The sequence below is a fragment of the Hylaeus volcanicus genome, chromosome 4, assembly GCF_026283585.1.
Source record: "Hylaeus volcanicus isolate JK05 chromosome 4, UHH_iyHylVolc1.0_haploid, whole genome shotgun sequence".
In the NCBI taxonomy this organism is placed as follows: domain Eukaryota; kingdom Metazoa; phylum Arthropoda; class Insecta; order Hymenoptera; family Colletidae; genus Hylaeus; species Hylaeus volcanicus.
Window position 1 is genome coordinate 2,782,466 of NC_071979.1, and position 12,048 is coordinate 2,794,513.

Below are 12,048 nucleotides of genomic sequence, written 5' to 3' on the forward strand. Positions count from 1 at the left end.
CAGAAAGTACAAAATTATTCTTTGTGGTATAAATTAGTACAAAATGATTACTAAATACTCCATTAACTAAATTAGACACCGCCCATTTAGTCTCTGTATAAATCCGCCACTGTGTACGAGGCGAGATAAAACTTCATCTATGCTTCGAATCGAAATATTTCAGCTCCGACCGAGACTCGGCTCGATGAACACCGTATTAAACAGCGAAAGGGTTAAACGGGACACTGCGGTTTCTTCGCATTGATTTCATATTCCAACTGACCCAAACTACGAGCTTGTCCTCGTCCTTTCCTGCCCGTTGCCGCCATAGAGGTACGCTACGCCAGGGGTTGCTCACGAAAGCAACATAGCAATGACTTATTTCCGATCCGTGTCTCGTAGCTACGTCCTGACACAGCTTCCACACATTTTCCTCGCTAGAATAACAGTTTGTTCTTGCAGGCGAGTAAGTACGTGAAACAACAATTCATATGCAGTGCAAAAGTCTTAGGCCACCGTATGAAGCGTGCATCACATTCAAATAAATTAGTGTTAACGAAATAAATATGATGTATATTTATCATTCCACTTTATATATACTAGTGTACTACATATACGTACAATAGAATTGTAAGAAATTATTTAAAATATTTAGAAGAGAACGAGGTTAGATATAAGAACGAAATTGTATATTTATCATTGCACTTTATATACTATACTAGTGTACTACATATACGTACAATAGAATTGTAAGAAATTATTTAAAATATTCAGAAGAGAACGAGGTTAGATATAAGAACTAAATTGTATATTTATCATTGCACTTTATATACTATACTAGTGTACCACATATACGTACAATAGAATTTTAAAAAAGTATTTAAAAGATTTAGAAGAAACGAGTTTAGATATAAGAAGGAAATTGTAAAAAAAAAATCTGCAAATGGGAAAAATGGAAGGGGAGCATAATTAAATACATAGATAGAAGATAACGAAAGATTAAAAGTTATCTGTTGGCCAGTGAAAGTCCCGATTTAAGGGAGTATTTTAGTCTAGAGCCTTCAACATACGAATCTTTTTTGTGTTTTCTCAAAGTGTAGAGTTTTAAAAATATATCTGCCAAAGGATTTTATTGATTTCGGAAAATTAACGAAGTTAGGAACGTCTTAAAGAGAACGATAAATAAATTTCTTTGCAGTTTTTACTACAATTCTGGTAATGTGTAAAATGTGCAAAAGCGACATTCATTTTCAAGAAGCAAGTAAGCGAGGATTTGGGTTTAATCGTAATCGTAAGTATACGTATTTAGTACGTATTTATAGAAAAACTTTAAAGACAATTTCCTTCTAGCCATAATTTTTTTAAAAAGGTTGCCATAGTATCTTGAGTTTTAGTTGACCGAATGACTTCAAATTTGGAGCGAATCTTCAGCACGTGTGCCTTTATCACCTGAACCGTGGTTTTCAAATTCTGATTATTCTAAATATTTTTTTTTGATATACTAAGGATGAAAAGAAAAGAAAGAAAAAACAATATTCCAACTTTGAAGTGCTGCAGTTCTTAATATTTTATAATTATTCTGTACGGGCCATAGCGACGCTAATGATAATAAAAATGTTTCTTAATTTTTTCATTTCAGACAAGCAGAATGGCCAAGATTCGTTGAACATACTTTTTCAGAAAGAACCATATTGATTTAATTTTGATTATTTTTACCAGCAAAAAATTGTGCATATTTTTTCAAATGCGAATAGATATACATATATAAAAAAAAAAAAAAAAAAAAAAAAAAAAAAAAAAAAAAAAACAGTTCAAGGACTAAAAATTGACGCTGTAGAATAAAATATCCCCTTAAATTATTAAATTTTCCCCTTGATTATTGAACATCTCTGGGATTCTTTGGATAAAGTTCGAAGAAAAAGTAATTGAAAAATCATATGAAATAAATAAATAAATATTACATTCTCCGTTGAATTTGTACTATTTTTATCTCTTATTTCGTACGGTACACTGTACAATAACATTGGTGAAATAAAATATGTAAGCGTAAATTTGTACTCTTTCTTTACCCGTAAAAATGTAACAGATGTAACGCACCGTAAGTGGTCTGAAACTTTTGTTGAGTATCGTATGTGCTTCGACGCAAATGCGATGGAAAAAGGTACAACAGTATCAACACAGAGGAAAGAGTTTCTTACGAAGGACGTTTATAAAACGTATGTAAACAAACGCGAACGTAAGCTACACGGGAAAATGTTGTTAATCGTGGATGATAAGTGGTACGACTGGTTAAATGAATGTATTCAAAGCTTTGCGAAACAGTGGATGGAAATGAGGTAACTGCATACGCAGAGGGTGATTAAGCCAGAGCTAGTAAGCCGCCGCGTGTTTGTCATTAACCCTTTCATTCCCACCGTGGCGTTTTCGGTACACGCCAGTTTCAGGCTGTTTTTATTATTCAAAACGAAACTATAGAAGTGGTCGTACAATTTTTCTTTATTTATTGACTAACCAAAAAATTATACGAACGGTTTTGATGGCAAGACCATCGTCGCATGCATAATTATTTATTGAAATTATTACAATTTGTCAAATTTACTTTGTTTTTATCTGTCTTTATTTATTAGAAAATTCTTGTATAAATTTTCTAATAAACAAACATGTCATCACATGAATTTGTTGATAAATAATTATCGATTCAAAAAATTATCGTGAAGGAACAACGACAATTGTTATTTATTAAATAAACGTTATTGATTCCAGAAATCATCGTAGAAAAATAAATTCTATACTTAAAAACAACAACAATCTGAAACATATTCTTTCTTTCGTTTCTTCATCAAATTTACTTTGTCTTTGCCTATCCTTATTTATTAGAAAATTCTTGTACACATTTTCTTTACATGACAAAATAACAATTGTCGTTGTTCCTTTACGATAATTATTTATCAACAAAATCATGTAGTGACATGTTTGTTTATTAGAAAATTCTTGTATTTAATTAATATTTGTTTTGGCTATTAGTTTATATTAATTTACTCCATGCTTCTGAAATCAACTGTACGAAGGGAACGCTAACCAACAAATTAAATTTTTTAATACGAACAAACATGACACTATGCTATGTTTATAAATATTTAACGATTCAAAAAATGATTGTAGAGGAACAACGATAATTGTCATTTTTAAGTATAGGAATTATTCTTTTACGATGATTTCTTGAATCAATAACGTTTGTTTAGAAAATTGTTTAGAAAATTGTTTAGAAAATAATAATTGTAGTTGTTCCTTTACGATAATATTTTGAATCGATAATTATTTATAAACAAAATCATGTAGTAACATGTTTGTTTATTAGAAAATTCTTGTATAAATTTTCTAAACAACATTTCACAAGCATGGAGTAATTTAATATAAACTAATACCCAAAACAAATATTAATTTGTTTCAAGATATTAATAATTAAGCGCACACAAGCTCGCTAAAGCACAACGATCGAAAACGTTTACATTTTGTTTGATAATGCTTATATTAATTAACCAACAGATTATATATCCATAAACATTTATACATTGTACATGACCAATATGGGTTCAACGCGTTCACATAATTTCTGGTTTCATCAAGAAAAAAAGAAAACTGTTTGTACGACCGATATATTCTTATTGATAGAACATAACGAATACAAATAATTATTTGCAAGTGTTTGCCATTACATCAATTGTGTTTACCTTTCATGGATAATTTATTACGATTCATAAACTACTTGCAACCATATTCCGACTTTCCAAAGTAACAATAAAATAATCGTGAATACAATCTAAACCATCATTCCCAATATTTTGTTTGCAATTTCATCGTATTTCCAACAAACCAGGCTGGCGTGCATTATAAAAAAGGAAATAATGAATACGGACACGAAGGAGTTGAAAATCTACCGTACGTTCGTGCGAGGCGAAGCACGATAGTGTCGTGCGGATTATCCAGTAGCAGCTTTCATGCATTATTAATTGCAGGAACATGTACGCTCGTATATTCTCGCTAAATAATGATAACGAAGGTAAAAGTTGCAAGTTCTAGCAGGAAGCAGAGAGATACGTTACGCGCGGTACGTTTCAAAACCGAGCAGACGATGCGCCGTGATTCGCGGATATGTATTTTATACATATCAAAGATGGCGGCGGCATATCGCACTGCCGTCTCTGTACCACTGCAACGTATCGATCCACCACGGGATATACCGCAATACGACACGTTTATTTCATTAAATCGATAATTTCTCGGACACTGGGAAAGTCGAGCGAATTTTGTTGAACACTTACCAGTAACAACTCGTGTACACGCACTCTGATGCTTTCGGAAAAAGCTGCACCAGCGGCTTCGTGTGCTCAGTCTCACGAGGCTCCACGGCCATTCTTTGTTTACAAACTCGTCTTGGCTCGAACTACACGTATATTCAAATTTTATATCAACGTGATACAACGACTCGCAGTTTCGATCATTAAAACGTCAGCGAGATCTCGCTCGACGTACCGTACACGAACATCGTTGCCGATTGGTCGAACAGCTTGGTAAACTCAAAACGAGTTCGTGCAACCGACGAATCGGAACAGCATTGTTTGACTACCACTACCACCGGTCGTTGCTGCCGCTATGTGTGGCCTTCTCGTATCTGACTCGCACGCACCTGGGTCGCTGCAGTTTCGCGCATGCGCCAAAATGAGTCGATTTAAATCACTAAACCGTGCGCCACGGAATGTATATTAGAAAATATGTTTTACAAATTTAATGCTGCCGGTGCACGTTCGCATTCCACGCACCGGCGTTTTTCCGAGGAAACTGTACACATATTTCAACCGAATAACCCTTAAATATTATACGGTTGTGGTATATTATTCTATTCTGAGATCACTTGTAATTGTAAGCGACAGTAATTTTTGATAAACGTTTGATTTTTCTGGCGAAGCTTTCTAAGTAACGTAAAATACTTAGTACTTGAACAGAGTTTAAAGTATAGCATGTTTGATTTCGACTTTGACAAATATTATAAAAATAACACTAATCCTATAAAATACAATTAAAATTAAATGGACTTGCCATTTCTTACAAGTTTCTAAGGATATGCGGAACAAGCCATAGTACTTCAAGAATCTATTTCGACAAGCAGTAGTACTTAAACAATTATGCAATAGGGTTTTGGGTACTGTGTTTCAAATAGAAATAAAGGATTTGACAAAAAACGAACAATTAGAATTTTAAAATACATACAAGCTTAATAGTTATTATATCGTAACAATGATATTCACATGGAATGACCTATGATACAAATATTTACATTCCACAATCATTTGTTATGTAATGACAATTGATTGATGTAATTATCAATTATGCTAATACTGCTTGTTCGTATGGTAATTACTAATATATATATATATATATGTGTAAATAATTATAATATTATAAAAGTAAATGCACCTATTTAATGCAATGCAATTGTTTTATTAAAAGGAATCTTCTATTGACAATTGATTGATGTAATTATCAATTATGCTAATACTGCTTGTTCGTATGGTAATTATTAACTCATTGCCTGATATGAAGAGTCAACACTTTGATCTTTACTCTTTGACTGTCCTCCAATAACTATTTTCCTACAATTTCTAATCGTACTTTTGCTTGGATATTTTTATTCGAGTATACTTGACACATATCGTTTCCACTGTGCGTTCCGCATACGTGTTCTATTTACATTCCTCACGTAACGATGATTTTTTCTCGACGGGCATGCGCGACTGGGAACAGAATCTAACATCACAGTCTAGTTTTTGCCACGGCACTCAAACTGCTAATTACGATGCTCGCACATTGAGAGTATTTGTTTAAAGTCGATCAAATGGAACATATACAAAGTTAGTAAAACTAAGATTGCCCATGAACATTTTTTACAAATTACATAAATATATCAAGTGCGTCACACTATAAATACATAAAAGTCGGTACTTTTATGAACAAATCTCTCCGCTGAAGGAACAACTAATAGCACATTTTAATGATAAATAATGATAATGAATGCTGCAAGAGCACTCCTTAAACAGGGTAGAAGCGCCCTGCTATTATGTGACATGCAAGAAAGAAATGCCAGAGTCACATATGATTTCCAAAGAATTATACAAAATTCGGCAAAACTGGTAAGTATTAAAGATATCAGTTACTCGATTCAATCATATGCAAGTATAGAAATTAATTCAGCGTCTCCACATTCATTTATTTATAGTTCTAGTTTAATGACACTTGCTTGTCATTTTGTTACATTAAAATACCAATCTTCATGAAACCATCTCTACAATAAATCTATGTACAAAAATAATCCAAGTCTCAGCCTGATGACCTTTAGAATATATACCTGTATGTTGAAACTTCCTTAACCAACAAATTTTGCTTACTGTTTATCTAATAAATTACAAGCCTACTTTATAATTATGATAAATGTGAGAGTATGAAAATAAGCAAAATATTATGGCTACTATAGTTCTTATAGATGCATTGTAATGGCTCGCAGGTTGAGACTTACGTTATGCATAATGATTAGGTTGAGGACATAGAAGGTTGGTGCTTTAATGTACCAAAATTACAAATAAGTAAATTTGTTTAAACTAAATAACTAATAACCTTCGTATTGGTTAATTGTACATAATTTGTGTAGATAACTGCATTAAAAATGTTGGAAGTTCCAATGATCGTCGCAGAACAAACTCCAGAGATTCTTGGAAAAACAGTTTCAGAATTAGATATTTCTAGTGCCAAAGGACCATTTACAAAGACTCATTGTAGCATGTATATACCTCCGGTAATAACTTTATATCATATGTATAATATAATACTGCCTCAGTTGTTTCCTTTCTAAATAACATTTTTATTCATTCTAGGTACTTAAAGAACTTTCTGTGATTTGTTCTGGGGAGAAACCAGATGCAATTATTTTAATTGGTATGGAAACCCATGTATGCGTAGAATTGACTGCGATTGATCTAAGAATAAATGAGTATGAAGTACACGTTGTCGCAGATTGTACCACTTCATACACACAAGAATTGAAAATGTACTCTCTAGAGGTGAAAATCAGATTTTGTATAAAGATGTAGATATAAATATAAAAGATGGATATTGTGTTTAATTTTCATTATTTTAACAGAGAATGAGAGGAATAGGATGTCATATAACTACGGTGGAAAATGTTTTATTCAAACTACTGCGTGATTCAACACATAAGGAGTTTAAGAATATACTACATTTGACAAGACACTAACACTAGATTTGATACAGGTCTTCCCAACAAACTGTAAAGTTTCATTACGACACGTTATATTATACCATGCCTAGTTTTTGAGAAATTATTAGAATGAACTATTTTTATAAAGGGTATACAATAATGACACAGTATATACAAAACTTATTTTATTTAAAAAATATGAATACTTTGTTGATATAGGTGTACAGGGGTGTAATACAAGAAACCTAACTGATTATGTTAGTTCTTTCCTGTTGAACCAAAACCTCCTTCTCCTCTTTCTGTCTCGTGTAAACTATCGACTTCTTCAAGTTCAGGATACATAATTCGCTCACAAATCAATTGTGCTACACGATCTCCAGGAGAAACTTTAAACTCCTCATTACCATGATTAAATAGTACTACTCCTACATTTCCCCTATATTGAAAAGACCATAGATTTCAATATCCAGCATATAAATGTGTAATCACACATATATAACCATTGAAAACAATGTGCTCGAATACACCTATTTTTTTGTTATATTGTTTAGAATAGTGTTTCTTAAACATTTCTCCCCTAAAGTAGAATATATATCTCAATACATAATAGTCTTTTAAAAAAACTGTATTTATATACTCAAGGTTCTTATTTAATTTAAATGGTCTCATATTTTTTTACTTAAACTTTTTATATGTAGTTTACTAAATCAATGTTCTAAAACAAATATAAATAAACTTAATAGTTTTAAATTGAATTCTTTGAAATTTATTTCAAGTATTTTTATCTTTTGTAATTTTTAACTTTGCTGTCTTTTATTATTTTTTGCAGTAATAGAAAGATAAATAATGAAATATTGTAAGAATAAAACAATATCAATGACGTATACTCAGACCTTTCTATGTTTTGTCTATATGTATTTAAACTTTATTAATGTTAGAAAGAAACATGAATATTCATGCAAATATTTGGAGCAATCGTGCATGAAATATTTTAAAGCCTTACTACGGAAATTTGATTAATTTTATTTATTTTATTCATTTTACTGTAATATATGTGGAGTTTTCTTTCTATATGTGGATAGATTAATGCCAATTTCAGATACTTTTAATTTATTTAATGCCTATTATTTTAATATAGTTATGATATCTGTAAATAACTTACCGATAGTCTGCATCAATGACACCAGCACCTACATCGATGTGATTTTTCCATGCTAGCCCTGATCGTGGTGCAACTCTTCCATATGTGCCTTCGGGAACTTCAACTTGTATGTCAGTTTTAATTAATTCTTTGCCATGTGCTGGTACAACATACTCATAGGCACTGTCAAATAAAGTAACATAACATTCATCATTGACTGGTTTCAAAAAAATTGAACACACCTATGCCTTAGAGAATTTTAGAAATTTGGAGTAAATATGCTAAGTCACTTAACTAATATGATACTTTTCATTGTTGTTTGAAACATGACTCAACATACTCCACGTGTGAAATACAAAAATGATAAAATTTACCTTCTTAGATCATAGCCTGCAGCAACCTTTGATCCTTTTGTAGGTGCGTAAGCTTTATCGGTTAGTCTTGCAAATTTCAACAATTTCGAACCGCCTATTATTGGCATGATTGGATTACAGAATATCACAACTGTGCGATTCAAATAATACTATCACCGTATTCAATGTACGAATAACCCGTAACAAATCTCCTCTGCAAGTTATACCGGGCTTTTTTCACCGGTTATTACCAACGTCAAAACAACGTAGTTCATAAGGACAATTGTTTATTGTTGTTCTACTTGAAGCAAGAACTTTTGTCAAATATTTTTGTACTCTTAATGTTGATTATTCTCGTTTAATATATATGGGTATTTATATTTGCTCGAAATAGTAGATATAAGTACGTGTAGATAATCGTCAAGTGGTATTGATTAGTAGCTTCCGGGTCACGAAATTTAAATGACCTTTACTGGCTGTTTTTTTCTCTGGAGTGAACTCCATAAAGCGACAACGAAATAAAAAGTCGTAATAATATTAAATAATATTTCGTATGGTTGGAAGATTATTGTGCAACATTTCGACTATAGTTGTTAACTTTTTACATTATCATAATAATTATAAGTTGATGAAAAAAATTATGACAGGATTAAAGGACAAAAGTCGAAAATTACATTGTTAACCGATTGCTCCTACATGAAAGTTTTGAAAAAAAAAGTCTGTCACCATTCTAGCAATGAGATATGTTTCATAGAATTTTTTCCAATTTTTTAATTGATAAACCATGTTGTAAAAAATAAATAAATGAAAAAAGTGAACAATCCCGATTTTGCAGAGATATTGTCAGAGCACTAAAATTACATTTTTACAGTAAGCAGATGTTATCGTTACTGTCATCTTCAATTGTTCCAGATTTTTATCATTAGTGCGCCATTCTTAAAAACCTTAAAAACCGATATTTTCGTCGCTTCTTGCTCATTAAAATAACTTATAAGGTCGAACTTTTGTATATCCTTTATCTAATTAGTGCTTCACGCTATGTTCAATGACGTTATATCGAGTGAAACAGCAGAGAAATGAAAGAAGCTATATCAACTTCGTCATTTAAAATTACTGTGTGCTTTACATTTAAAGGTATGAGTGATGTTTTTAACAGAGCCATGACCGAGCGAGTAAAGTCTCTGATTGCTAACCGTTGCAGACGTTTTTATTTGAATTCGACTACCACTTACATGTTTGTTATATTAATGATATATATTTTCTTATCTTAACCAGATGACAATGATCAATATGCGTTTATAAATATTTTAAGAGTATTCTTTCAATATTTCAACCTAAAACGCATGTATAGTTGCTAGTAGGGATCTTGTGAGGTCGTAAATCGAAACAGCAGTTATTCCTTTATTGGCACAGGTCATTGATTATGAGTATCTCGGATTTTTCCAAACTGAAAAAACCAAAAACTTTTGACGATGATTGGTTAACTAAGTTCCTACCTGCCACAGTATTTTCAATAAGCAAAGTCATTTTACAAATTGCTGATCCAATCATGCTGCAATTTGTTAAAAGATGCTCTCTAAACTTAATATTACACACATACAATCCAAGGAAGAGGAAACTTCTTAAATAAAAAAATTAAAGAAAGTGGACAAAATTGAACCTCCTTAAAAGAAAAGTATTAGAAAGTAAAAAGTAATACTTTTCGTCATTGTTATTAGTTTAAAACATGAATATTTGAGTCAGTTTTATAAAACTAGACTACAACTCCTCCCCCAGAATGTACTTTACAAAACGAAATAGTTTTATGGTAATTGGTCTATCCGTTACAGAATTATGTGTGAACATACATAAGAAGAATAAAGTTATTGAAATATGAAACTCCTAATTCCGATATCGACGGTCCTGAACGAAAAGTCTAGCTTTGTCATTGTCTAAAAAGGTGTCAGATTACTAATTGCGGTCGGCTTAAGTTGTAAAGATCGATTTCCGACCGATTTTACGACCTCACAAGAAAATAAGCTCCGGAACTTCTTCCAACCACCAGTAAAAGTTTGCCGCATCCTCAAACGTAGACCGTGATGGATAATACTTTCCATTCGGGTCTGCCGTTCCGAGCGTAGACCCTTGTTATCGCCGATAGCCTATCGGTTTCAACAAGCAGAGTCAAACACCGCAACAATAGAACCCGTTTTTATGATTTGTCACTCAAACCGAGATTTTTCCGCTGAAAATCAGTAAATTTCGAAGCGTTCTATTTGAAAGAATAATAAAAATCGGGTAAATAGATTAAGGTTTAATGAATTCGTTATGAAAAGCTCTATCGCATGATCTTCCCAAAAATTGTATATAGTTCCATTTAAAAAACGAAACTTCTATCTAGTCAATTAATAATATAAAAAAAATTTCGTTTACGCCACAATATAGAGCCCATTGTATCTTGACATTTAGAAAAGGAAAGAGCAATGAAAGAGACCAGAAATATCAAAGAAAGAATGGATTATCCGAGGAGAAATGACTATAAGTCACGCAGAAGTCGAGGAGTTAAGAGAAAGATGTAGTGAAAGAGTTAAGGGAGAGAGATAAACAAGTGCAAAAACATGTGCAATATAATATAAAATAAGAGAAGCCAAGTACAACAGCAGATATAAATACATTGTGACAGAGGAGAAATGGTTATAGTCAAGCAGAAGTCAAGAAGTTAAGAGAAAAAGAGAGAGAGAGAGACATAGTGAAAGAGCTAAGGGAGAGAGATAAACAAGTGCAAAAACATGTGCAATATAATATAAAATAAGAGAAAATACAACAGCAGATATAAATACATTGTGACAGCACTACGTTCAGAATATTTAACCAAAATAGGAAAAGGAGATAGCCAAGAATGTATAGCCAGGATAAGATGTGGAAATTTAGAAGAGGGAAACATATATCTGTTAAGAGAGAAGGACAGGAAGTGCGGATTGTGTAAACTCCAAATAGGGACATTGAAACACTTCATAGAGGAGTGCCAGGAGTTAGAAAGAGGAGAATTAAAAGAGAAAACGTTGGTAAAAGGAAGGCGGTTGAGAGGGTAGTGGAAAGTAGGGAAATATAGCAGGTGATCAAAGATAAGACTACAAATTACATTTTTGCTTTTCTAGTATGTTTACATGCAGCATTAGTAGATTAAGGACTATTAACTATAGGATTAGTATGTAAGGCATGAGTGTGATAAAATGGGAGAGGGAGAGAATGATTAGAATGTTAGAATGGTTATACTCAAGTCCATTTCTTGACTGGAATAAATATACATGATATCTATTAGAGTG

General features: G+C 32.1%; 3 protein-coding genes across 3 annotated transcripts in view; 1 reads left to right on the forward strand and 2 right to left on the reverse strand.

Annotated features, from left to right (window-relative positions):
* The window catches only part of LOC128875423 (cyclin-dependent kinase 4-like), a 125,160-nt gene extending 120,300 nt beyond the window's left edge, over positions 1 to 4,860 (reverse strand). The window contains exon 1 of the mRNA XM_054120994.1: positions 4,302 to 4,860. The gene's annotated coding sequence lies outside the window, so the exon portion shown is untranslated. The remainder of the gene's footprint in view (positions 1 to 4,301) is intronic.
* LOC128875429 (protein N-terminal glutamine amidohydrolase-like) overlaps positions 1 to 9,145 on the reverse strand; it is an 18,653-nt gene extending 9,508 nt beyond the window's left edge. The window contains exons 1-3 of the mRNA XM_054121003.1: positions 8,765 to 9,145; positions 8,412 to 8,573; positions 263 to 416 (exon numbers count right to left, since the gene is read on the reverse strand). Coding sequence (XP_053976978.1) covers positions 263 to 416; positions 8,412 to 8,573; positions 8,765 to 8,871 — 423 coding nt within the window. The 5' untranslated portion in view covers positions 8,872 to 9,145. The remainder of the gene's footprint in view (positions 1 to 262; positions 417 to 8,411; positions 8,574 to 8,764) is intronic.
* Positions 5,766 to 7,503, forward strand: LOC128875425 (isochorismatase domain-containing protein 2-like). The gene is made up of 4 exons (XM_054120995.1): positions 5,766 to 6,167; positions 6,683 to 6,826; positions 6,906 to 7,091; positions 7,172 to 7,503. Exons 1-4 carry the CDS (start codon positions 6,039 to 6,041, stop codon positions 7,283 to 7,285), a joined length of 573 nt encoding a protein of 190 aa, XP_053976970.1. The 5' UTR covers positions 5,766 to 6,038; the 3' UTR covers positions 7,286 to 7,503.
* Positions 9,146 to 12,048: the final 2,903 nt, after the last annotated feature.